We start from the raw sequence: 27,999 nt of genomic DNA, 5'->3' as shown, positions 1-27,999 counted from the left end.
ATTATTGTCCAAAGAGAGCTCCGATTCAGTCTTCATCGCTTTTTTATTTCTATGAAAAAGGTTCGGGGTTTTCTTTTTAGGCTTTATCGGTATAGGTACTGATAACACAAAACGTTACGTATATCTTTGCAGCACGTGCGACATACTGGATTGCAATTATTTCATCTTATTATTCACCACCGTCGTAACCTTCCTGTAAAGGTTACGACGAATTTTAGAAGAGCATTGTTGGCCGCTTGACAAACATCTGTGCTCTGTGGTTCTCCATTGTTAATTCTCCGTAGTTTTATTTATTTCCTTTTATCTTTTCTAAATCACGTCTTGCTTGTTCGTTGGTCTGTATCCGTTCTTTTATCGTTTGTAATATGTCCGCACTAATAAGGCTTCGATCTGTTTGTGGGCATATTAAGCAGAATAAATAAGTAGATAAATAAAAAAATAAACTTTAGCAGTTGTACGATAAGCGATTGACTTATCCGATGAAAAAATTGCGTGTTTTTGTTCAAGCGGAAATAGGCTCAGCGAGGCATGGTACGTAGCAACATTTGCAACAGATGTTGGAATAAAGCTTTAAACTTCTGTTAACTCTATGAGGGGGGGTAAACAATGCCTTCATGTTTGAACCAATATTTGTTCGGAGGATGTGGTTTCCTTGCCTATATAAATGCCACTGTGAAAATGCTAGCTTGACCTTTTAGGCTATTGTCTCCGAGAGAACGTAAACAAGTCATGCCGTGGGATCAACTAAAACTATCTAAAATTGAGAGCATCCACTTCGGCGTCGGCGGATGTATAATTTCACTGCTTCAAACTTCATCGTTTCTAAGCAATTCACCGCATTTATAGACTGCATCACTCTCTACTATGGCGCCTCCCGTTTTGCCGCTGGTTTTGTGGACATCCATAATTTTGGCAGGTAAGTTGATTGTACCATTTACCTTGCCCACCTCAGTAACGCTTACTGCAACTTGCAAATGCGCATTAGGCAACCTATCGTTTTGACTTAGAAATGTCAAAGTTATTGTCGATTCGATTGTTTATAACTTTATAAAGTTCAATGCAGTGACCTCCTCGTCTAAATGGTACCGACAGAACTCAATCTACGTTCTCCGCCACGTAAAGCCCGGATATTCAATCGTTATACCTGATTCTCGTTTTATCTGGACTAGAAACTGGTAGTTTCTAGTCTAGATGCTCTAGAAACTGATCGTTATAAGCGGTACATTGTTATATGTTGAATCGTTATACGTGGATTGCATTGTATATCCGAGCGCATTTACGACATCGCTTAACGTGGGCCACAGCGATAGCAGCTTCACGCTGGCAGAATTCGCTATCATTCTGCCGTCGTGGCGGTTTTCGCTCGTCCTCCGGATTACAGTTCTGAGGCCTTTCACGCCATTTTTGCTTCCACTCTTGATTGCCCTTTTGTGCCTGATGTGTGCTCCGTCCACGGCAAGGCTCCTCAGCCCGCCGTAACTGAAAGTTTCGTTCTTCGGAGCCGCCATAGAACTTTCCGAGATCTACAGCTTTACGGCGTGCAACTTCGTCTGCTCGTATGGTCGTGCGCATACGCCGGCACAACGGGGTGTCGGCTAGAGCCAGTGCCAAAGCAGGAACGAAAAGGCGTCTTCTTCAGGCGCGAGGTTTCCAGCAGGCTCCTGTTGTATCTCGGTGCTTGCTCTGTCCCCGCCGGCACGCTCGAGATATCGGGAGTTTTCGCGAGGGACGGCAACGCCATTCCCCGGCTAGGTTACCAGTAACAGCTGTTGCTGTAAAGCAGCGTTTTGTTAATGGGCACGAGAAATTTCACACAATCAAGACGTATAAAAAATAAAAAGAACTGAAGGCGGAGGTCGCTAATGGTGTGGAACACTGACTTCAGTCTTTTAATGACTAAGGTTGTTTCGAAAACACTTTTCAACGTGGCATAAGAGTACTTTTAGACCCTTAAAAGTCTTCGTGTTTTTCTTTTTTTTTTTTCTTTCTTGTTTTGCATTTTTTATGTAAACAGGGTAGCCTATACACTGATGTTAAAAGCAACGAAGAAAAATTAGCTGCCTACTCGGCCGCACTGGCTTTTCTGCTTTAATGCATGGGTAAAAGAGCAACACTGAAATTGTATGAATTTCCACATAATTTAGTAGAGGAGGTGGTCGTAACATTTCTGTCAGCATGCTGTGCTCCAAAAAAAAAAAACAGTGAAACGGAAGCTCCGTACAAAATCGGTTTTAATCGCGTATTCCAAGTTCGTAGATGTTCTAGCTTGGTGCGATGCATGAGGCACGCGAGCGAACTTTCTCATTTTGATCGCTAGATGGAGCTATGCATTACAACTATGTGTTGTTGTTTTCTCAGTCACTGTTGGAAACGTGCCACAACACGGAGGCATCTCGGTGCGACTACTAACTGAAGCGTTTCGTGCAGACATTTTGTGTAGCAGCCCACCTTGGTTTCCAATCAATGTCAGCTTACCTGAGCAAAGCTTTATAGACCTTTTTTTTTGTGGCGGCCGCCATGATGAAGGCTGGCGTAGCTGAGTTGGAGCAAAATAGCAAACCACTTTATTTGCCTATTAAATGGCGCTAGAATTCAAGGGGTTTGTGCCAATAGTTATACGTTTTTCTTGGCTACACCTTCTTTATTGTAGTCACGCTTAAAGTATTTACTTTAGGTTTTGGCGGCAGACCCAACTAGGTCGTATTTCATCGTTGCAACCGTCACACGAAAACGGTCTCTACAAGATGTTCAAGGCCACAGTAGGAGCTAACCCTTTTACACCAGACATAAAAATTAAGAACACGCCGGCGAAAACAGCCGTCACCATTTAAAGCCCAGTACGTCTACTCGATCCGCGCCACCGAGAAAAGAGCCATCTGGTAGAAAAAGCAGCAAAAACTAATGTAGATATCATCATTAAAGCTGAATCAAACAGCTTCGTTTTTGTTTTTTTATTTTTTTTTCTACGGTGCGAAGTTGGGGATTTTAGTTCAAGGATGAAGCGCTACCGGCACGTAAAAATGGGCTCAAAACTTAAAGCATGGGACACAAGGCGTGCAAAAAGAAGAGTAAAGGAAACATCGGGCGGACGCCCTTCGTCAGACTGGTAAAACTAAGGGAAGCCAAGAAGAAGAGCGCGAGAGCTGTCGAAACATGACGCCAAAATATGAAGAAAAAGAAAAGGGCACACCAGCAAGCGACGATCAGATGGGGAGACGAAGGTCGTGAAAGGAGTATACAATGTTACGAACGGAGAAAGGATCGAAGGAACGAAGATGGGGGATGACTCGTTAGCTGCTGTGCCCTTTTCGTTTTTTTTTTTTTTTTTTTTTTTTCGTTTTTTTTTTATTTTGTAGCGTCACGTTGCAACACCCTTCACTTTTCCTTGGGGATCCCTTCGTTTTCGTATAGTCTCACGAGGGGCGTGCGTCCGAAACGTCGCTTGTTTCTTTTTCCCTTGGTTTTGTAGATCTTATCTCTAACGCGTTTAGGGTTGTGCCTATTTTTACGGGCCGCAGCACCCCACCCTTGGATCCACTACGCTACTGAAGCAACGTCCCATGACAAAATGCTCATGACAAAATGCCGTATGAGCAGGAAAGGAAAAAAAAGGCCCCAGCAAAAAAAAAAATTCAGAGGGGGACCCATGAATACGTTTTCAAATAAAGGTCAAGGTACCAAACCTTCACTCCGGATCGACATCGAGAAACGAGCCCTCTGGAAGACGCCGACGAGGTCAAGACGCTGGGAGTCAAATTCTGAGTGGGCAGACGTAAACGCAGACGCTGTCTTTGTAGCTGCCAAGGCCTACCGACGCGCCCCCTTTAGGTGTCGCACTCTACGTATCCGTCCAGAAACTGAGAGAGAGAAGGACACTGGAGCATGCGAGAACGTCTGAACGACGACCCCTGGTTGAAATGGGATGATTAGTGGGTACACTTAAAGCTATAGCTGACTTTGTCTCCACTGCACTCGCCGAACGCATTCGAAAGCAAAATACAAACGTCTAACGCTTTCGACAAGTGCAATGGAGACAAAGGCAGCTTTAGGTCTACCCACTAATCATTCCAATCAGAGCTCGGCGTTCTGACATCCCCACGCGCTCTTGTCTCCTCCTCTCTCTCTCTTTCTCGGTGCATACGGTGCGCGTCCTGAGTATATTGTCTCCCCGCAGCCTATGAGATTTCACCAATAGCCGGAAAGATCGCCTGAGAGCGAATCACGAGGCAATTTCTCTAAATCAAGAGCAGGCACTGATGGCGGCGTTCGTCGTTTGAATATATATTCAGCACTAAGAGCTGCAATCGGTGGTGTTTTATCGATACAAGTGGACAGTGTCCGGCGCAGGAGCCTAGGCCGAACTCCACATCTAAGCAACGAACACCCGCAGATAGGACGCCTAATATATTATTTTAAGCTTCCATGAACTGAATAAAAAAAAAAGAATATTGAAGAATAATATTTTAATGTACACTAGATGTAGATAGTACTTTTTGACTAATTCTACACCATAATCACTACTCATAATCATACATAGACAATGCGGCGCGCCCAGTTCGTCTGCTCCTCTTGCAGGGGTTGTGGTGACGTAAGAACGCCAAGCTGTAATTGTTTCTGATTAAGGGATAGTGGGTAGACCTCAAGGCATCTAGAATTGAGATCTACCCCTTAGCCAATCAGAGCTCGGCGTCTTTCTGACGTCATCGCAACTCCTACGCAAGAAGCAGACGATTTGCTCTACGCATTATCATAACTTGGCACGAGCTTTTGAGTAACATATATCCAAGAATGTTCCCGCCAGGCATTCTCAGCCCTGAATCCTTCCAATAAGCTGCGTAAAAAACAGGAAGAGTCATAAAAAAGTTATATATACATAAAATTGTGATTTATACCCTCGCTACTTCTCCGTATAATAACGGCAAAGACTTATGACGTGGCGCCAGGCCCGTATACCCAGAACTTTTTCTTTTCGGGAAGGAAGCGGAGGGGGGGGGGGGGGGGGGGGGGGGGCGAAGGGGGGTCAATTTGCTTGTGCCACGACTTTCAAGCCTTGGAATAAAAAAGGGCGGGGGGGCGGGATTTAGGGATAAAAGGGCGTTACCGGTGCCTTGAGGTCTTTCTGAACAAAAGAGACGACGAGTCTATAATTTGCGGGCTCTTCACCATAAGAAAGGCTTCTATAATCGTCCTCCAGGCGCGGTCATGAAGAATTATCAGCGTCGCCGTGGCGGCAAAATCAGGAGCGCAGCCGCGACATTCCCGTCTTTGCGTGTCTATCGGGTGCCCACTGTGGGGTGCGGCGTCCTCTTGTTCTTTGACCCATTTGGCCGATGCCCATTTGGCCGATGTATTCAGCGCCGCAGGACATGGGCATGGAAAGATCTGCTCAGTTTTGCACGTGTTGAGCCTGTTAGCATGTTTCTTGGTGCAGCGGGGGGGTGGGAGCCCATCTCTGTATACCGACTTGCACAGGCCTCCCAGCTTCGATTAGTACGTGAAAACTAAAACTGTGTCAAATCTGAAGGCTATGGAATGAAAACTTTGGGCCATTGTGTCCACGTAAATATCTCGAACCGACGTGTTTATAAAAATCAAGAAAAAAAGAAAAGAACCTTACCCAACAAAAAAAAATTTTCTGAAAGAAAAATTTAAATAAAAGGGGGGGGGGGGGGGGGGGCTCGCTCCCTCCCCCCCCCCCTCTTCCGGGCTTGCGTGGCGCATGCTTTTGGATGCGTTCTCCAAAAAATGGTTGCTACTTGGGTTTTTTGTCATTTTGTCACGAATTTAGCAAGGCCGCCAGTTACCACAGACCTTCCCTAACCCCCATCCATCATCAATGGCATACGTCCGTCTTTCACGAAGTTTCATTCGGTTTCCTCCTGTGGCGAGTGACAGTCTTGCTGACGAATGACGGAAGGACTGAAACCCCGACAGGTAACCCTCTTTGGGAAAATCATTCAAATGCTTGTTCCAAGTCATAACTGCCTTAATATGTGCAGTAATTGTGTGGGTAATTAATTAAATTATGTGTAGATTAAGAAATTTCCGTCACTTTTGTTTTTTCCTCACGTTGTTAACGGAAATTAACAAACAAAAAAGCAGCCTTGGTACTATAGGAGTCTCATGGACTAGTCACCAAGCACAGTGAAATGAGAATAGACTTACACAGTCGTCCTTATTCGACACTGGCATGTTCAAACGCAGTTCAAATCATGTTTCTGATAAGCTAGTGCAATTCCATTTGCGCAGAAAGAGGTACCGCATGTTCGAATCAATAACAGACTAAGAGAAAGTTTCGGGCTTCAAAACCAGACTCTATCAAAAACGCGTTTGTTTGTTGTTGTTGTTTTTTTGCGGCAACGTCGTTAAAGGCGAACAGACTTCGTAGTCTCTTTGCCGCTATTATTTCCACTAAATAACATAGCAGCTTGACCTTCCAAGTTAATAAATCGGACTGAACGTGAACAATATACGACCTGGTACAAACTCGATAACCTTTAAAAGAAAGTGCGTTAACTGCGACGTCAGCCGACGTATAATTCCACGGCTTATAAACGCATTTATGGCTATAGGGTTGACGAAGTTTATAGTAGAATACAACAGACCCTCGAATTATGCCTCCTGTTGTGCCGCTGGTTCTATGGACATCCACATTGTTGGCAGGTAGGTGACTTTCGACGTCCACCAGGTTCACCTCGGTACTGGTAAGCGAACATGCTGTTGGAGCTGGAGACGAAAGGAACCAGCTCGGACAGCGTTTGGATTCCAACTGATATTTTAATCTAGCGCACTGCAGAGGCATCTTCGCCTCTGCGTCATCGTCTGTGCGATATGAGCAGGCAGTGAGTGTCGCTACAAGGCTCCCCCTTGTAGAGCCGGAGGCCCCGGGAGGGCCCAGGTGATGTGCTTTGGGCTGGTTGTGCGCAGCGAAGGTGGAGACTGGGCGACAGGGGTTGCAGCAGCTGCTGAGGTAGAGATGCTGGCTAGATCTGCCGGCTTGACGCGGTCGGCTGTGATCACGTCACGACGGCCGTTGATGTCGAGTGTGAATGTCTGCTTTTTGATCACGCAACCGGAACGGTACGTCGTAGGCCGGTACCAGAGGTCGAAGGACCTGGTCGCTTCGCAAAAAAACGTGCGAGCACGTCTCGAGGTCTTGGCCAACGAAGACGTTGAGCTGATAAAACGGGACGGAGAAGACGAAAGGTTTGTCGAGGGTCGTCGACGTAGCCACTGGGGTCTTCTCTTGACTCAGATGAAGGTGGAGAGAAGAACACGCCATGTGTGCGCGGTGGCGTGGCGTAGACTAACTCGGCTGCAGAACATCCAAGATCTGCCTTGAGCGCCGAGCGAAAGCCCAGCAGAACGAGAGGAAGGTGGTCGGCCCAACGTTCTTGCGGCTCGTATGTGGCAAGAGCTGCCTTCAGCTGGCGGTCCAGCCGTTCCACCTTGCCGTTAGCCGACAGATGATAAGAGGTGGTGTGGATGCGTCTGATGCCCAGGACGTAGGTGAAGGCGGCAAACAGAGCGGACTGAAATTGCCGTCCCCTGTCAGTAGTGACCACAGCAGGGCAGCCGAAACGGGACACCCAGCCGTCGACGAAGGCTGTAGCGACTGCTTTTGCTGTAATGTCGGGGACAGGGAATGCCTCGGGCCATCTCGTGAATCTGTCCAAGCACGTCAGCAAATAGCGGGCTCTCTGTGATGATGGAAATGGTCCCACTAAGTCGTTGTGGATGTGGGCAAACCTGGAGTCCGGTGGGAGAAAGGGTGAGGGGGTGATTGTGTGTGTGTGAGTTTGACGCGTTGGGGCATTTAACGCACGTTCGTGCCCGACGACGTACTTCCGCGTCCATATTCGACCAGAAGAAGCGAGCAGTTATACGTTTCTGTGAAGCGCGGATTCCCGGGTGGCTCGCGTCTGCAAGCAAGCGCTCCCGTTGCCGAATTGATATCTTCCTTGGCTCCTACGCAAAGGGCTCGAGCTTCGATTCCTGGGAGCGGACACGTATTTTTGTTTTTTCTGTAAATGTCCCGTTCTGGTGAATTCAAGAACCTTGTTGTTTATTCTAGGTCCGAATGTTCTACGCGTCGAACTTTGTCGGCCAATTATTCCAAAAGCCCACGCGTGTACATAAGGCGCTTCGCGTGGTGAGCCAAAGTCAGTCTCACCCCAGCGTTCGATCCTGCTGTTACCCCGACCTCGACGCCTGCGACGCTCTTTTTTCTTCCGCTTCCTTTTTGTTTTGGCCACAATTTCGCCCCATTAAACGTTTAAGTTTCCTCAGTTCTTTTTTGTTCGTCACGTCATTCGGGACAATCCAGAGTTTTAGTATTGCGTATAGAAGCAAACGCAAGTGCTGTGGGTTTGCGTCACTGTTGCGTGCTCTAGCCTGCGCATGCGCGTCGTCGCCATTCGCCAATCCAAGACGCAGTTTGAAGCTCCGCGCACGCTCAGTGTGGAACACGCAACGCTAACGCAAACGCCCAGTGCTTGTGTTTGCACGCATACGCAATCCTAAAACTCACTAGGATCTAAAACGTACATTAACAGCAAAGAGGCTCCCCGCTCGAGCTTTGACTACAGCTTGAGTGTGGCTTTTAAGAGGTCTGCACTCCGGACTATGTAGCCTGTTTATAACGGGACCTGAGGGTGTGCATTGGTTCCTTTAGATAATGTTCACGGCAAATTATATATTTCAAGGGTTGCTACGTGGCTGTTTACTTCTGAATTGTGCTGAAAATCGATCTGAATTATCAGGCAACTCAATTTGGAAACCGGTTCCCTTACTACGACAGCACAAGGTGTGTCGGCAAGTTTATGATAGCCTCCTGATAGTAATTAATTCATCTTGCTATTCGTCAGTTAAGAATATCATCGCTGAGGAAATCGAAGTATGTAACGGGAAAACTTCCTGCTATATTTTCACTTCTTTTTCTTTAAAATTAAAGCCCTAATTTCCAATGGGTGTAGGTGGAGGCGCATTGCGGTCGTGGGAAGTAGCTATCCAGTGCACAGTTTTTTAAATCTAAGTTTTTATGTTTTTGTTTGTTAAATGCTAGTGGATTTATAATAACTTTTGAAAATGGCTCCTTTTGGGATCATAAATTGAACTCAATGACCAGGTATTTAATGACAAAATAAATCTGACATTTTTTTTTTTTTTTTTAATAATCAAGAGATACAACCATATTACAAAATTTAGCTATATAATTCTTGAAATCTGTTCTTTTTTTTTTGTGCCGTACCGACTTATTTATTTACGCTTTCCCGAGTTGTCCGCTCCTGAGACATACAGTTCGCTTACTTTGTTCGAATAAATGGTTGTGGTGGTCTGGACAGCATGCGAAATCTTGAATTGCATACATAGTTTTTTTCGGTTATAATTTCGTCAGCGTCACTATAGGTTTCTCCTTCTTACCGCTGTGATATTTATTAAACTTAATATTCTGCTTTAATTCCAGCTTCGAGTTTGCTTGCAGTCAATTCAAACAATACAGACCCGGGTAAGTTTTAAAGTCTCCGTCTCAGTAATGGTGCTTCGTAGTGTTTGTTAGAGGGCTATAACCTCGTAAAACAATGTCACAAAAATAATCTCTAGGGACTTTAAAAAAAAAGGAGGGGGGGGGGGGGGGGAGAACTACTTTACGTTGCCCAGAATGGTTTTCGAGGATGGGGACGGGGTCTCCACACCCCCCTCAGGCGGGGTGTGGGGACCCCGTGTAGATCCGACAACTCGGATCTGGACGTTTGGGTCGTAGCTGAGCAGAGCGGTCTCCCACTGCTCCTCGGTCGTGATTACCAAAACATCGTCTAAGGGACTCCTCTTTCCCATGGAACATGCCCAAATGATATGGCGCAAATCTTAGCTGTCCGCACATAACCTACACTGGCCCGTATAAAGCCCTGGGTACCAGTGACTTTACACGACCGGATTGGTGAACGTCCTTGTTTGCAGGAGGTGCCCGGCTACCGACTACCACTTGCTCAAGGTCTTGTGAGCGGGAGATACTTGGCCCATTCCGATCTGTAGTGACTTAGTATGTCCTTATACGAGACCATGCGATCCCTCCCCGTCCCAACGCGCGAGTAGCAGCACCCGGATGTTCCGCCGGCTCGGTTAGCCAACCTTTGAGCCGCGTCGTGAGCCCTCTCGTTCCTTGGAATACAAGAGTGTGCAGGGGCCAACACAATTTGAACCTTTCTCCGATCCTTGAGATTGGCCAAGATGCGCAGTGCTTCAACGATACCCGTCACTTCGCGAAATTCCTGATTGCCGATTGTGATTCGCTAACTATTAGTTTCGCCTGCGAAGAGACCATCGCCATGGCAATGGCCGCCTCCTCTGCCGCCTCCTGCAACGACGCGAGTATCGTTCCGCCGGTTACGAGCTTGCCTTTATAGTCAACAGCAACCATGGTAATGGCCTCTCTAACTGCTTACTCCGCCGCGTCTGCGTAGACGACGTCCTATAAGTTTCCTAATCTCCTGTGCAAGGCATTCGCTCTTTCTCGCCTTCTCTACACGTTGTGGACCGGATGCGTATGCCGGGTTAGGGGAGGGACGTGAATGCAATCCCGGACGTCGCGAGGAATTTCGCACTTAACGCCAAATCGGGCTTCGTAATTGATGCCTAGCGATCTTAGAATGAGACGGCCAGTCGAACTCTCGGTGAGCCTTTCTAGCTGAGCCCCCCTCTGTGCTTCTATCAGTTCGTCTGGGGTGTTGGGGATTCCCAACGCCTCGAAACGTTCGTTGGGGGATGAGACTGGTATTCCGAAAGCCTGCTTGAACGCCTTTTTAATCATGTTATTGATTTTGATCTTCTCGTCCGCCCTCAACGCAGAAAGGGTGTCACGTACACTGCGACTCAGTACGAACCCTCGTACCAGTCTGACCAGATTCGCCTCATTCATTCGGTGCTTATTGGCTATCCTGGTAATTAGTCTGGCCGTCTGATGGACGCTCTTCTCTAAGGCGCGAACAGTTTTGAGGTTATGTCTATTGGCCTGGATTCTCAAGCCGAAGATCCTGATACTCTCCACGACCAGCATGAGATTTCCGTTCACGAAGATATCAATTTTCGGGTCTTCGACTGCGTGATGCCGCTCTCTCCACGTGGGCTGATAGAGCAGTAGCTCCGACTTTTGTGGCGAGCACGTAAGTCCCCTCGGCATTACGTAATTCTCGACCGCACCGATCGCTGTCTGAATGGTGTTTTGAATGAGATTGTCACTTCCTCCGGTGACCCAGAGAGTGATGTCATCAGCGTAAAGACTGTAGTCCAGGCCTTCTATGCGATCTAGTGCTTCGGAAAGCCCGACCATGGCGACGTTGAGAGGGAAGGTGAAAGGGCGGAGCTTTGCGGCGTTTTTCTGCCTCCCAACTCCAGATCCCCCGGTCGGCCCCACCGACTATTATCTGAGCTGTTCTGACAGAAAGGAAGTTCTTCACTCAGTCGTACGTTCTACGACCTACCTCCAATTTCTGTAAGTTATCTAAGACGGCCTCGTGACTGATGTTGTAGAAGGCTTTTGTCAAGTCCAGTTCGAGTATTGCCCTTGTGTAAGGGACGAGCTCTTGTAACCGTTAATGATCTCATGTTTTGAGGAGCAACATCACATCCTGGGTAGACAATTGAGTTCTGAAACCGATCATAGTGTGGGGTAAGAGTCCTCTATCATCGACGGAGGCATGTAATCTGCTGATGATCAAATGTTTTATTAGTTTAACGACACACGAACGCCCGTCTTGGCCCGTTTCCCGCGCAAGAGTCTTCTCCAATTTTCGTCTCCAGTTCTCCCAGTTCCTTCCCCGTTGACCCCTCTGACGCCGCGCACGGGACCGGCTTAAAGGGGTGGTGAACCGAAATTTGGATTTAAAAAAAGAAAAAGAATGCTGGAGGTGCAGGCGGGACGCTGCAATCGCTACTACACTACTAGTAAGGCGGTATCTCAAATCGACGGCTGTATTTGTGGAAAAAGAAGTCCAGATTGAACCAGGCCGACGAGGCGCGTGACCGTCAAGATACCTAGTTTCCTCCTCTCTTCGCTTCGCTCCCTCAAGGCCGCGAGGCGGAGAAGACGCGAGGCCATTTCCTCTCCTTCTCGGAGAAACATGACGTCAACATTCCTGCCAAATGCGCCTCTTTTTTTTTAATAATACGGTCATCCGTTCGAGATATCGCTGTATGAGTGATGTTCTGGTTTTTGTAGCATCCCCGTTGCACGCTTTTGCCGCGTGTTTTGGGGAATCCAGATTTCGGTTCAGCATCCCCTTAAGGCTCTTTTCTCAACATAAGCGGCCTGCCGCTGGAGATCGCCATCCGGTTCTACTACTGCACGGGCAGGCCCTCAGGTACCGACGCTCTCCGGGAGGGGAGTCCGCAGATGTCCACTGCCACCGTCGCAAAGGTCCTCCAGATGGATCCCGAGGGAGGCACTCGGGCACCAAACGCGCCGTGTACGCTACGGAAGCGACCGATAGCAAGTCCCCAAGCGCCGGCGCTCGGTTGTCGACCAGATGGCAACCAACGAGACCCCAGAAGTGTTATATATAAAAAAGAAATCAAAGTGGACAAAAATGTTAGGGCGCATGCAAGCCTCCAAGGAGCTTTAAATTAAACTCTCGTCCAGCTGGTTTTTATTTCATCTTATTGCGGGTCTCTTATTTCTTTTTGTTGGTAATGTGGCCCACTCCTTTATATTGTAATAAAAGCGTATTCCATTGCAGGTACAAGCGCAAAGCACAGAGTATATAATGCATGTACCATCATCCCGAATGAAACTTACTATGCAAGCATTCATGCCGTCAACACTTCCGCTGAGTGGCATTTGTACGATTACTGTTACTTTTATCATATCAACCTTCAAACCCGTGTGACCGGAACGGTAAGTCCTGTTGTTGTTGTTGTTGTTGTTGTTGTTGTTGTTGTTGTTGTTGTTGTTGTTGTGGTTTCTGTCGTTGTTGTTGCTTTTTGACGCGATAGCGTTCAGGAGCTCGTGCCGCAGAAAAGTCCTTGTCGGTGGTATGCTGCGAAAATAGAGGATTGGCCGATAGGGTCATGACGTAGCAGTCACATGATCTCGCGCGTGAATTTTAAACAACACACAACGCTCACGTGAAACGTGACGTCACGCTTGGAATGAAAGTGGTTAAAAACATTAGCTGTCATGAGAGTTAAAGGTCCCCGCATGTCACAAATAATTTCTCTTATAAAATTATTTGTTTGCCTTAAAGAAATATTGGAATAATTTAGCCGGGATTCGAACAAACGACGCTTCGGTTGCGTGCGAGACACGCTACTGTCTAGGTTATACGTTACTGACTAGGCCACGCAACTGACTAGGCCGCCAGCTTTTACACACATGGTGCGTTCGCTGAGAAACTCGCATATGTGGGCCAAAGGCCGCCCGCCCACCACGCACCGACGTAGGGCTGAGGTGATAACCCTATGTGGAAGGGCGTCGAAAGCATTGCTGTTGTTCAGAAAGATGGCCATCGCAGAACAGCCTTGCGCCTTAGCCAGCTCCAACGTGGTGGTGAGGCCCCCGATTGCGTTTTCCGTGACACGCTGGTGCCGGAAACCCGAAAAGCAGCCTGGGAGAGCCCTGACGATTTCAAGATGGTAGATCATGCGACGCGGCACCATCGGCTCCATTTCCTTGCCGAAGCATGATGTCAGGAAAATTGTCCTGTATGAGCTTAGCTGGTCCTAGTACTTACCGGGCTTTAGAAGTAACACCAGAGTTGCCTCCCTTCAGGCGTCTGGCAGTTGGGCTGTTTTACATACCTCATTGATGAAAGCCAGCATTGCTGAGTGAGCAGACTCGTCTATGTTTCTTAGCACCTGGTTGGTAACACCATCCGAGCCTGGCGCCGCGCGGTGTCGGGCAGAGCGTTGAGGGCGCGCTACAGTTCGTGTAGTGTAAAGTCTGTATCCGTATGCTGCCTGGGGGGTGCCTTGGGGCGACGAAACTCGCTTTACCCTTCGGGCGATGGGCCCGCGGTTCGCAAGGGGGGAACCTTCGTGAAGCCCTCTGCGAACAGCTCTACCATATGTGTCGGCTGAAGGCTCATCGTCACGGCCATTCCAAGAACTGGACTCCGGAGAATGGGGCGACTTGCCAGTGTTTGCGCCATCCTCCAGGTCCCGCTTCCTCCGTTTGGTTCGTCCAAGGTAGCGCCCTTGAGGCGCCACTGTCGGTGTGCCAGTTATTAACGCGATGGCTTTTAGGAGCTCGTGCTGCAAGAAATCTGGTGTTGGCGTCACCGTCGGTAGGACCGAAAAATCCCATAATGCAAAACGCGCAGACACGTGTGACGTCACACGTGGCTGTGACGTCATGACCCTATCGACCCGCTAAATTTGAAGAAAACGTTTTCGCCAAATTTATCGGAAAAATGTTTCTGCAAATTTTGGCTGGAAAGTTTTAATGAAAACAGCGACGTCATGCGACAGTAAAATGGATAGGCGGGCCAGTTGGTACATGTTTAACTTGTGAATCGCCTAAAAAACGAGGAAGATGAGACAGGACCAAGCAAAAACTTACAACTGAACTTTCTTGAAAAGCACTTACGCGACGTCATGCGACGTCGCGTAATACGTGGCGCTACATACTAGACCACGCACACACGCTTGCATGGCTTGGCAACGAGCGCAGGTTAAATGAGAAAGAAGTCTTTGCGAAGGGGGCGCGATAACGCTATCGCGTTCCACTCTCTAATGCGAAGCTTAAGCGTCTCCTAATTTTTGTACATGTCTCCTGAATTTGGCATTCAGTCGCCGGTAAGCCTAGACGTCCACCTGACTCCCAGCATTCCATGACCGTCGCTGGGATCGTCTACTTCTTGCCCGTAGTTTTATTCGTTCGAGGTCTGGAGTGGGCCGTGTTCTTGGAACTCGGACCTCTCGGGTGGCCGCGCGGAGGGCGCGAGAGGGTGTTTTTGAAGTGAACTGCTGCCCCGCATTGAGCGCCTCACCGTGCGCGGTCCTGTAGATGTGCCAGTCGACCACCTGGCATGTTTTCAAGGGGGCTTTAGGTGGCTTTCCTATGACTATCGGGGGATGATAGCTCCCCCAGCTTTCCGTCGGAGGAGTCGCGCTGAGCCGTCGCGCCCAACCCGTAAAGGTTAGGTCGATTACACTCCAGTGACTCCGGGGCGTACAAACGTCGGGCTCCCACCGGTGATGTTCCTTAGGTCGAGCCTGTCCAGCGTTGACTGCAGTTGGCGCCCTCTCAGGGTATCACTTCGGTCCCCCAGGACTCATAGTACAAGTAAAGTACAAGAACGAATCAGGCGAGCTGATTCGTCATTAGCTCGCCTGCGTCTTTACTCTAATACCCCAGGACTGTGAGTGCGCATAGAAGTCTCCTGCTACTATCAGTTCTCCTTTCGCTCGTACACGCGGGCCTCCAAGTACATGAGTATCCCAGGGAGCACAAAGGGCCGCGTATGCCCAGAAGAGGGGTGGCCAAGCTGACTCTGCCAAAGAGCCGCAAACAAGACCATAAAACTTGCAGCAGCCGCCCGGGAGGGGGGGTTGTTCAGAGCAATAAAGCAAAACTCGAACGACTTTCAATCTATATGAGTCAAAAACAGACTAACTGTACGTAAGCTAGCTGTAGCACAAGGCTACATAACCGCAACCTGTCTTTCGATTTAAAATGCGCTTGATTTCTCCTTTTGGGGAAGTGCTCGTGTGATCGGGAGGGAGGCGAGGGAGCAGGGCGGGGGGGGGGGGGGGGGGGGGGGGGGAGAGCCGCGAGCCGCACTTTAGCACGCGAAGAGCCGCAGCTTGGCCACCCCTGGCCTAGACGATCGTGAGATACCGTTCTTCCAGCTCGGCAGTCACTGCCGCGAACTGCACGGCCTGTTTAAAGTGATCACTCGAAACCATCTCAATTTGTGAAATTTGACTGTGTACTAGGAGGGCGGCCCGCGGCAGGGGCGGAATCAAAGGGGGAAGGAGGGGGGGGGAGGCGACAGGGGCGGCCGCCGCCTCCCCCCCCCCCCCCCCCCAAACAAAGTCGACCTCCCCCCTCCCCCTTTTCGGAGGGGAATTTTTACATGGGTGCACCCTCCGGTGCGCACGAAAGAATGAGAGAATAGTAGTACCCTTACAAACTTTCCGCCCCCCCCCCCTCCAAAAAAAAAAAAAACACGAAGTTGTGGATCCGCCCCTGGCCTGTGGTTTCACGCTTGGCCGAGGGGACCTGCTGTAGTTCACTACGTTACGCGAGATCAGTATGCTTCCAACTGGCATCCTAGGTTCTTGGAGGGCCACTGAGTCATGGGCATTATGTCGGAGGTGATTTCGCAGTTCTGAGAATCGCGTTGTCAAACCGTTACCGTTCCCCTGGAGAGCAGAACAGCTGATGGTGTGGTGATGAGAGGAAAGAGGATGTAAGCGAGGGGAGAGGATGCGGAGGGTGCTGGCCCGATCATCGTTTGTCCGTGGGACAAGCTGTGAGTGACTGGCTGCTGGGGGACCAGCGGCCAGTCACCCATAGTGCGCATACTGAGGCAAAGAGCGGAGGTGACGCCGTTGTAAGGGATGGCTGCTGGAGAGCTTTGCATATTGTCGTTCAACATTTTTAATACGATCCCATGAATAAGAGTATCATGGGAAGGAAAGTAATGGTGGTTTGTGCCCTTTATGTCTTAGAATGAAACACAGGAGGGTGCGGGTCGCACGCATAGCTGACTGCACTAATTGTTTCCAACCCTCGGTTATTGTTATCGCATGATCAGAAAGAGAGTCAGAACAGGCTTGTCGCTGGGAAGAGCTTGTGCCTGTTGTAGACCGTTTTGGCACGTTTTATTTGGAGCTCCTCATTGTAGGGTTTCCGCTCCTACAACTGAGATGTCATCTTGGTAGATTTTTCTTGACTTTAAATCGCTGAGGAATAACTGGCTTTGGCAGATCATTCTCCGAGCGGTTTATTTTTATCGGTCGCGGTGTCTGGGACGGCTGGATACTTCCTGTCTCTTGCCTAACCCGCTTATGCTGAGGTATGGCGGTCTTTTCAACGTGGTAGTCAAGTTCATGTGTTCGAGCGTAATTCCTGGCATCCTTCTTCTTCCATGATATTGTAGTGAGTGCGCAGGCGAGCTGGTGGAAATTAACCATTCTGATGTTAGCCTGAGACTGAGGCAGGAAAAGAGGAAGTTTCAAAGTAGAAGAAAAAGGAACAGTCGAGGATACGTCTCTAACACAGCTAAAGACAAGTTTATTCGGTCACCCTCTTATATACACTCCAGAATCTAGGTGAAGATTCTGGAGTGTATATAAGAGGGTGACCGAATAAACTTGTCTTTAGCTGTGTTAGAGACGTATCCTCGACTGTTCCTTTTTCTTCTACTTTGAAACTTCCTCTTTTCCTGCCTCAGTCTCAGGCTAACATCAGAATGGTTTTCTTCTTCCACTCCTCAGCAGGATGGAGATGTGGCCACAAGAGCCCCTCCATATTTGAAGCACTTCTTTTGTGCAGAACACATGTCGCCTTCGTGGGTGTCTCCGCAGCGGTTGCAGATGCAGGGGCCCTTGCAGGTTGATTCACGATGTCCATACCCCAAGCACTGGATTGAGCGTTCCTTATACTCGAAAACCGGATGACGCAGGTGGCCGAGTTTCACATAACTTGGCAGTGTTGATGTGCAGAGTGACAGTTTCAGTACAGTGGTCTGGCCAAGTCGGTGCACTAGCGATTCCACCGTCCGGCGATCTACAATTCAGTTCGATGTCGTCAACCGGTAGCTCTTCGTCGACGTCTTGGATCACTCCGATTGCGAAGTGGCGAGGAACGGTCTCGTCCGCTCTGACTTTGAGGCCGCAGATCTCAGTGCAGGAGAGTAGCGATCGCGTTGCTTGGTCATTACGCGTATCGACCACGATGAGGTTGTCCGCTATTTGTCCTGATCTCGTAGATGCACTCCGGGCATTTCTGCTCTAAATCGACTGACATCTTAAGCCTGCTTAATTTGTTATTACGCTAGTTGTCAGTTGGCATGAAGATAACAGTCATACCCTCTGCGATCACATGGGGGCTTGACCATTGTCGAAGTGCTGCCGCTCGAGGTGGAGCCTGGTTTCTTGCGCTTCTTGGATGCAAATGAGTCAAGCCAGTCACTTTTGTTGGGGTCTAGAAGTTCCGTATCAGCGCTGAGGTCCTCAGCCCGGTTAGCATTGTAGTTCTCGCCTCCAATTTCAGCGCATATTGAGAAAGTCATGCTGTACTGGTAGGTGGCCGTTTTTTGACTTGCCGTTGTGCTTTCGGTTGACATTGCCAGGTTGATTCCGGTAGCGAAGGGGTAACATTGAGCGGCAAACCACTCCCCTGAGAGGCGGAGATAGCCTTCTTGTGGATGCCTGGAGCTAGGAATGTGTAAACTGCTCATAATTTCAAAATATGCAGAGCGGAAGTTTGTCTGTTTCATTTGCAGGGGTTGTGGTGACGTCAGAATGCCGAGGCCAGATTGGCTCTGACTGAAGAATAGTGGAAAGACCTCAAAGCAAGCCATCTTGAAGTCTACCCACTATCCATCAATAAGAGCCAATCAGAGCTCGGCGTTCTGAAGTCAACACAACCCCTGCAAAAGAAGCAGACGAGCTTGAGCTTTGCACTGGTCCGAAGAAATGAGCCTACAAAAAAAGCTGCCCCCCTCGAAAAGCTTCATTTTCTTCGATCACTCGAAATACGTTTACGAGAGCTTTAAAAAACTGGTGCGGCATGCTCCGTTAATCCTTCTTGCCTCGGGATTGGTCCTCCGGTGTTTTTGTTGGCTAACGCTGCAATCTCAATGGCCATGAAGCGCTAATAAGATGCCACAGAGTCTCTACGGCTTGCTTTTCTTTTCACCTATCAGTGCCTTTAGTTCATACTTGTTATGACACGTATTTTTATATTCACTGTCTTGTTTCTTGGTGTGTGTGCGTGTGTGTGTTGTGTGTTTGTTTGTGTGTGTGTGTTTGAGGTTAATCACTGAAATACACTTCTTCATCCAAAAATTTCAGGCTCTGAAGGAAAACAGGTGCTGCAGGGTGTGTTGCCGGGTAACCTTGACTTTAGGAAGATACGCGAGACATCTCCTCTCAGACCAGCATGCCCCGTATGGATTTCCATGTGGCCCGAACAAGGTGCGCTATAATCTGAATTCAGTAAAATGACGAGCAAGACGACAACGAGACGACTGAAAGTTTCAATATGATACGGAGCTTTATTACGGTGCCCGGAACGAGTCTCCGTCTGGTGTGTTCAGCGTCCTATCCCGCCCATACATCGGAACCGGTCCGGAAGTGGCGACAAATGACGTCACAGAAGGCGGAGTGTCATGCTGTCGGCTCCTGGTGGTTGGGCGTAGAAGTTCAGGCGAATATCTCGAGCGAAATTCGAGTGTCACAGTAATGGTAGCGTCCCAACTCCTGGTTACCCAAACTTTCGTTGACTGCCAAGTTTCAGAGCGACCTGCAGCAGAGCAGGCTTCTGCCACACCCATCACCGCTACTGTGACACCGCCAGGATCGCGGCAGGCAACAGCGTGACACTTCTTTGACGTCATCAGGCGGAAATCGGGGGGACCATATTTCTGGACGCAATAAACGCACTAGTCAGCGGCGTGTTCCAGGCAATGGGCCTTTTCCGGGGTTTCCACGGCGCATGCGCAGCAGTAGCAGACAGGAGTCCGCCATTTTTGGTGGCGTAGTGCGTCCGGCTCGGGACTGCTGGAGGCAGCGGTGGTCGCGCGTTTCCAAGTTCTCCGACATGCCCCAACGCTGTTTCGTTGTTGGCTGCAGCAACGACACTAAACGTTGTCGCGGTTTAAGCTTCTTTGGGTTTCCTTCTACTAACCTGCACCCGACGAAGCGGCAGCTCTTGATTCGGGCGATCCAGCAACACAATGCTCACGGTGTGTAAATGCATTATGCAGCCTCCAAAGCACTCCCGCGTTTGCAGTTGCCACTTCAAAGAAGGCTCAAGTTTTTGTTCCTTTATCTTTTTGGGGGGGTGTAAATACAAGTCAGCAGATTGGTTAGGTATGCTGTCGTGTCGCTTATGTGCCGCGCAGAGCGAACGTCCCGGAGTTGGCGTTTCTGGGATGGTGCGTTTCACTGGCGCACGTTTGTGTTTACTAATAAATTAATGTGACGGTCTCGGCGTTGCTACGCAAACTGCCGGTATGCATTTTTGGTTGTTGTAAACATTGGAATCGCCCACAGCTTCCAAATATTTATAAAGCATTGAGGTAAAGTGGCTATGCTGCACAGTTTGTTGCTACGTGCACACCCAGAACGTGAAATTGGAGCTGCTCTTTCACTACCACGACCGCATCTGCTAGTCTTGTGGTTAAATAAGAGGAAACAATCGTCTTCATGTGTTGTCTTTAAGTATGTATCAAGTAAAAAAATTTTTGCAACAATCTCTGCAGGCGCCAGACTGAAAAAAAAAATACAGGTGTGGCCGATTTCGTGTTTTTCTAGGACCTAGTCCCACACAGCTGTAGCCTGAAGTGGGGGTAACATTAATGACGAGGCTCGCTCAGAATTCGGCGGCTGCACGTATACATCTTAAGGCCCGTTCACACTCTTGCGACTGCTTGCGACCTCTTAAACCTGGGTTCCTTAAAACTTCTTAAACCAGAGAACACACTGGCGCCATCTATTGGGAAGCAGTGTAAACTCGGAGGTCCGGCATATTTTTTTTTTTTTTTATTTCTCGCGCATTATCCTTTCTTTTTTGGCTCGAAAAATTTTTGTCAATGTTATAAACGAGCCTTTCTATGGGTATTACGCACATTTGACCTCGGAAATCCCGCAAAACCTTCGCTTTTGTGAAATGCAGTTCTAGGGTCACCGCATAGATGGCGCCACAATGCCCAGTGTGTTCCCTCATTCTAGAAACATTTAAGAAGTTGTAAGAGATCTCGTCTCTCTCAGTCGTACTCGGTCGCAAGAGTGTGAACGGGCCTTAAGTATGTATCGAGTGAAAAAAAAATTTTGCAACATTCTCTGCAGGCGCGAGACTAAAAAAAAAAAAAAAAAAGTACAGGTGTGGCCGATTTCGTGTTTCTCTAGGACCTAGTCCCACACAGCTGTAGCCTGAAGTGGGGTAACATTTATGACGAGGCTCGCTCAGAATTCGGTGGCTGCACGTATACATCTTAGATATTTATTAAACATGCGCTTTAGTGGTGAATTTGACCTTGCGAAATTTCGAACTGTTGCTTCCTTACAGTAAAAAAACGTGAGACCAACCAACTCGCCAGGGGCAGCGGCGGGCACTGAACGCGTCCGCCGTTGACCTGGCCAAGTTCGTTGGTCTCCTTTTTCTTTTTTTTTTTTTTTGGAATGGAGCTACGCGTTGAAATTTCACCAATAAAGTACAGCATTATTGGAAATTACATTTGTACGTGCAGGCACCAAGTTTTTCGGACGAAGTAAGCCTTTACAATTTTGAAAATACATCGTGTCATTTACAAATTTCGGGCAAATTATACAAATAACTTGCAATTAAAAAAAAAAGATTTTTCTAACTGTAACTTGGTTTCGAATATTATCTGAATTTATTGCCGGTACCGCATATAACATGAATCCTAGTTTAATGTAACCGTTTGTACTTTCTCACAGGTCGAAGAGAGCTTCAACTGTGCCGTCAGTCACAACGGGCGCCACGGCGAAGTCCGTCGTCCCGTTCGGACGACGGGCTTCGCCGTCGTCCGAACATTCGGAAAAAATGTACAAACGGACGAAGTCATCCGTAGTTAACGCATTAATAGAAGACAAATCTGCTCGTCGATCCCGTTGGATAGAGTAAAACAAACGCTGAGCGCATTTACCGACCGCGTTCAGACAGCCAACGTAGCTTGGAACGGGCAGAATCGGAAGCAAGGCAGGCCATCAAAAATGTTTCTCCTGCTTGCCGATAGATGGCGCCCGACATTTTCGGAAGAGGCTGGCATTTCTGGATATCAAGGGTGCCTATGACAATGTGAACCAAAGAAACCTGTGGGACATAATGGAGAACTTAAACCTAGATGAAGGACTAACAGCACTATTAAGGAACATTTACAAAGATAACAAGGTGATTATAACATGGGAAGGAAAGGCGACAGGGAAAATAGAGATAAGACGAGGCCTTAGGCAGGGATGCCCGTTATCGCCTTTGCTGTTTATGTTGTATCTGAGAGGATTGGAGGATAGACTAGAGAAGAGTGGGCTTGGGTTCAACCTTTCTTACAGTAAGCTAGGCCAAAAAATTCAGCAATCCTTACCGGGATTGATGTATGCGGATGATATTGTACTAATGGCTAACAACAGGACAGAGTTGCAGGAATTAATGAGCATCTGTGGTAGGGAAGGAGAGGAATTAGGTTTAGAATTCAGTAGCGAAAAATCGGCAGTCATGATTTTTAACGAGGATGAAGTTGAGAGGCTGAAGATACAGAATATTACAGTTGAGAGAGCTAGTAAATATAAGTATCTAGGAGTATGGATATGTGATGGTGCAGAATATCTCAGAGACCATGAAAAGTATATAATAGGTAAGGGCAACAGAAATGCAGCTGTAATGAAAAATAGAGCACTTTGGAATTACAACAGGTATGAGGTGGTGAGAGAGATTTGGAAAGGGGTCATGGTGCCTGGCTTGACTTTTGGAAACGCAGTGCTATGCATGAAATCCGAAGTGCATGCGAAACTAGAAATAAAACAGCGCGGAGTAGGTAGACTGGCTTTGGGGGCGCATTGCAAAACGCCAAACCAGGGAGTACAAGGAGACATGGGATGGGCATCATTTGAGAGCAGGGAAGCGGTGAGCAAGGTAGAATTTGAGGATAGGTTGAGGCTAATGGATGGGGAGCAATGGGCACGAAAGGTTTTCAGCTATTTATACATGAGGAGTGTAGACACAAAGTGGAGACAGCGCACTAGGAAATTAAGAGGAAGGTTTTTGGGCTATAGCGAAGATACGGAAGAGCAAGTCTCAGTTAAGAAGAAAGTTAAGGCCACAGAAAGAGATCGGTGGCTAGAGGGAATGCAGACAAAGACTGCTCTGGAAAGCTATAGATTAAACAAAAGAGTTATTGCCAAAGAAAGCATTTATGACAATTCTAGGGGAAGCTCATTGCTGTTTGAGGCAAGAACGGGTGTTCTGCGAACCAGAACATACAGAGTGAAGTACCAGGAAATTGATACAGTGTGCACTGCTTGTGGAGAGGAGGACGAGACGGCTGAGCACTTGATACTCTACTGTAAAGGGCTTCACCCTATGCCTACCGAAGACAACATAGATTTAATAAAGTCATTGGGTTTTAGAGACAGCAAAGGGAGAGTGGATTTCAAGACTGTAGAGATTACCAAGCAAAGATTAAGTGAATGGTGGCAGAAATCGAGAGAAAACTAGGTATTTTCTTAATCACTGATGGCAAGGGGGTTTCATAGCCTCACTTTCTTTGCACTGCGGAGTGAATATAGATTTCACATTTAAATATTCTAAGCTTAAATGGTAAAACAAAATGGCTAGGTGGCGTAAGCTACCGCCCGATCCAAAGGGTTCAGCCGTATGCATCCATCCATCCATCCAGAGGCCCATTTTCGATTAATTTTATTCTAAATCAAATTTAGTTGATGTAAATTAGATTTTTTTTATTTAGATCGATGTAGCTCAAAAAGAGAAACTCTTTATCACAAGATGCGCATTTTTAAGCAGGCAGATTTAATTACCAAACCGGCGGATCAGCGATAAATTGCGTAAGAAATATTTACCATAAATTTATGATAAAAAAAAATGTTTATCCCGACTTAACATAACAAATTAATAACAAAAAGGTACACACGTTTCGCCACCTCTGCAGGTGACATGTTCAGTATACACTGACAGAAATGAGGCGCGGTCGACCAGTAAGTGTATTCTAACAAGCAGCTACGCGTGGAAGAAGTAGAAAACGTGGTTGGCGCGTTAGATTGACGCCATTATCCCAGGACGTTTATTAAAGAAACGCAGAGGTGAATGCAGAAGGGAAGGGGCAGTGAGTCACGTGTTCGGGCAACGTCTTTTGTATCTACTCCCTATGTCCAGGACGTTTCAGACGCTGTTCGGATAGCTCTGCGTCCGCTGGGCGTACAAACTGTTTTAAACCACATTACACCTTGGCGAATGTGTTCCCGAAACCGAAGGACCGTACCCCTGCGGACGGTCAGAGCGGGTTCCTATACAAAGTGCAGTGCGGGGATTGTACGCGACTTACATTGGCAAAACGGGCAGAAAGAGGACTACGAGACTGAAAGAACGCAAAAGGGACGTTGCCAAGGCCACAGTGTGCTAGACAGTGTTAGACAGGAGCAGTGTTAGACAAGATCCTAGGCGGATCTTGTCTAACACTGCTGGACGACAGTACACAGTTTCGACCTGGATAATGCGACGACGCTGGCCCGAGAACAAAGGTGGGGGCAAAGAAAATTCGTCGAATCCTTGTTCATCCGTCGTGTCGCATCGGTGTGCAACACCAACCGTAGCCCCCTGCCGAACGTTTACGAGGACGTGTGTGATAAGTAGACTTGTCGACCTCGCCTCATTTGTGTCAGTGTACACGAAGATGCCACCTGCACAGGTGGCGAGACCTTTTAACCTTATTGTTAATAATTTGTTATGTTAAATCGGAGTAAACCTTTTAGAGCGCAGCTCTTGGGCGCCCATTTCCGGCTTGAGCGGCGTCGGCGTCGCCGTCGCCGCCGCCGTCAGCGTATCCGCGGGCACCCCTCCCCCTCCCCCCAAGGACCTCGGGAGGACCTCGGGTTCCTTCGAGAGGACCTGGGTACCTTCGGTGACCTCTGGGAGGTGGGGTCAGGTGACCCCCCCCCCCCCCATCCCCGAGGTCACGTGACCTCGGGGGGTCACGTGACCTGGGAAAAATACGACGCCGTTTCACACGGGAGACAAAAGATGGCACAAGCGGTCGCGACGCCAAATGCCGCCAACGAATGAGCATTCGGCGCCGAGAGCCGGCGTTTTTAGCACACGATCTTTTCGGCTGAAAGCTGGCGCGCGTTCTGCAGGCGGCGACAGTCGCAGAAACAAAAAGAGGCGCAGGAAAAACAAGGAACTGCAATGCAGAAGACATCAGTACCCCGAAAAAAAACAGTCAAAATATCCCGACAAACCATTTTTTGAATCGAATATGTGTCCGCTCAATATGTTTTATAAGTAAGGATGATAAAATAATGCATCGGCAACTGATATCACAAACGCTCGCGCCGCTTTTGAGTCAAAAAGAGCGTCTGCTAAAGACGAAGAAAAAAAAAAGCGCCATCTGTGGGCCACGCTGCACAAAGTCGTAGCGCGACAGGTTAAGAAACCGAATTTTCTGGTCGATTTGAAGAGCCTGACCTCTCCTTGGGACACCCAGTATAAAGAAACTCACGTAGACAGAGAGCGTCAAATGATGGACGAATATTAAATAAGACGTATATTTGCATGTCTATTTTTTTCGTAAAATATTTGATTTAAATTATCGTAGTAAAATCTGTGTCCTTGAAATCACAAACCCCGGGCCGCGGGCAAGACACGGCCCGCGGAGTTCTTCCGAGCGGCCCGCAGCTGGCCGCAGTCTTTCCGATTAAGCCCGGCCCACTGCCCGCTTCGAGCAGACGCGCAGCTAGCGGTGCAAAAAGAGCTGCGAGTATCGAAACAACGCCGCGACGCACTCCAAATGCGAAAAGTAAGATACCAGAGAGATGACCCAAGCCGCACAGAGTTGGCCAGTCATCGGCCAATGGCTGGCGATGGTCCTTGGCCAAGTGGCCAGACAGTGGCCAGAGACTGGTCATTGGCCAATGGCCACTGGCCATCAGCCATCGGCCAAGCATTGGCCAATGAATGGCCACTCTCTGGCCACTAGCCAAAAGACCATCGCCAGACATTGGCCATTGCTTGGCCAAAGTCCGTGCTGCTTGGGGAGAGAACCTGCATCGTCGCAACGCTGGTCTTCTCGCCATAATAATGATTGAACATTGCCATCACCTGCGTTACTATTACTAATTCCTTCATGTCTGTTTTACTATGTAAAAATTTCACTGCGTTCTCGTTTACATATTGTTTAGTGTCCTCTGTCGCAACCGTTGCATATTGTCAGCATCAGCTTTGTTATTCTAAATGGTCTTTTGCATGCGCAAATTGGACAAAGCTCCTATGCGCTTTGATTAATGACAGGCGAGTTGTCTTGGCCACACTTGTTGTGCAATGTCATAATTCGCTAAATGATTACATTTCAAATTGAAGAATATGTATTAATCCACTTATTTTTGATTACTACTTACTCCTGCGTTTATTTTTTGTGTTTAAGTGCATATCTGAGTTTTTTGTTGCTTTTCTTATTTGGAATTACTATTCCTTTTTCCTCGGCCCTCAAAGCTGCGACGCATCGCTAATCTGACCCCTTCGCCAAAAAGAGTTTGGAGACTTCTGATTTAAATCATCCCGTATTTTATTCTCCACTCTGATTCCAAGCAGTTATATAGGCACTGACAGCCTACGAAGGGCAGGGCGTGGCCTATTGTGTTCATTCACCCTTCTTGCTTCGTGATTGGTTCTCCGGCGTTCTTATCGACTAATACTGCAATATCATTGGCTGCAAAGCGACAATGAGATGCTCAAAACTCGCCACACCCTGCGCTACTTCGCGTGTCACCGACTAGCGTACTCGAAGCAAAAATTATCTGACATACGCTTTGGCAATTGGTTGCTCCGGTTTTGTTAATTATATGCTCCGTTCCAAGTTTTCATCAAAAGCAAACCACGCTTCTCCCGCAAAGCTCTCCACTCTTTCCGCTTTAGCAGAACGAACGCTGGAGAAGAGGAAGCCACCAATCACGGCAAAGAAAAAGCTTTGTGCCTTTTTTTTTTTTTATCGTGGAACGAATTATAGGCAAAACAAAAGGAAACATGCGAGCACATGGTCGAGCTGAGAAAGTAAACCATTAATGCTCTACTAACTTCGGAGCTTCATGGACTGTCGATTGAAAAGAACAAGCCGCCTACTGGTCACCCGAAATATTGTTTCGCGGAACTGCGTATTCATGTGGCTTTTCGTTTAAAGCCAGCTGCTGAAACTGAAACGTGCTTGAAACCTTTGTGTACAAAATATTCTCAGGGGCGGATCCAAAGCTCCGAGAAGGCGTGAGGGAGGGGGGGGGGGGGGGGGGCGCCGCTTTTGTCGCCCACCGCTTGGATCCGCCCCTGAATATATTTGACGTGACGGGAAGAACTGCTTGATGCTTGTTTCTTGAGGTTGATGTGGCACTGCCAGCTGGACACAGCAAGAATTACTTTCAATTAGTATGTAAAGTGACGAATTGATGAGGGAATAATTAGGAATGTTTAACAACTAGACTGCTTAGAATTATTTATTATTTCAAAACACGTCTACACATTGTTCTTTTTTTTTCACAGATCTGTGACAGAAATCAAGCTTGCATTGTAAAGCCCAACGCAAGCATCGAAATAGAACGGGAAACTGAAAGAAGATATCAGGTTTTTGTGAATGAAACGTCCTGGTATTCAGAGTAGTCATAAGATACCAAGAACACTGGCATTAAAATTATCGTCTCTAAAAACATAGTCTAGAACAATATTTCGTAGGATTAATTTATGTGTTGCATATGAAACAAGTTGACACTTCGAGCCATGCCCTTTTATAAAACATCCTAAATATTGTTTAAGTACAAGAATCATTAGGCGCATCCTTGGCTGATCGTTTATTGTGCTTTTCTGAAACCAATCGTCACCCGCCTCACTATTCTTGGGGAAAATTTGATGTGTCCGTTTCTCGGAAACCAACATCCTTCGTCAACAACAATAATGAAAATCTTAGGCAAAAGGCAAGCACCTATAAAGAGGGAAAGACAAACTGAAGTCATCACTACAGGAAACTCCACACAAAATCAGTACTACGAAATGGCCATCAACGGTGCACAAAGACAGAGCCTCATCCAATCTAGCGT

The 27,999-nt window shown here is 47.8% G+C and overlaps 1 protein-coding gene across 1 annotated transcript; it reads left to right on the top strand.

Annotated features, from left to right (window-relative positions):
- Positions 1–864: 864 nt before the first annotated feature.
- LOC115325318 lies at positions 865–27,565 on the top strand. Its single transcript, XM_029986030.3, has 5 exons — positions 865–916; positions 9,467–9,508; positions 12,735–12,892; positions 19,021–19,143; positions 27,449–27,565. Exons 1-5 carry the CDS (start codon positions 865–867, stop codon positions 27,563–27,565), a joined length of 492 nt encoding a protein of 163 aa, XP_029841890.3.
- Positions 27,566–27,999: the final 434 nt, after the last annotated feature.

Source organism: Ixodes scapularis, unplaced genomic scaffold (assembly GCF_016920785.2).
Source record: "Ixodes scapularis isolate PalLabHiFi unplaced genomic scaffold, ASM1692078v2 PGA_scaffold4__175_contigs__length_147842914, whole genome shotgun sequence".
Lineage (NCBI taxonomy): Eukaryota > Metazoa > Arthropoda > Arachnida > Ixodida > Ixodidae > Ixodes > Ixodes scapularis.
Note: the sequence above shows the minus strand (reverse complement) of the source record. Positions and strands in the feature narration are given on the sequence as shown.

Coding starts and splice junctions, on each gene's coding strand:
- LOC115325318 (XM_029986030.3), top strand. CDS start 865: ATGGCGCCTCCCGTTTTGCCGCTGGTTTTGTGGACATCCATAATTTTG. Junction 9,509..12,734: donor TTCAAACAATACAGACCCGG/GTAAGTTTTAAA, acceptor ATTCCATTGCAG/GTACAAGCGCAAAGCACAGA. Junction 12,893..19,020: donor AAACCCGTGTGACCGGAACG/GTAAGTCCTGTT, acceptor CAAAAATTTCAG/GCTCTGAAGGAAAACAGGTG.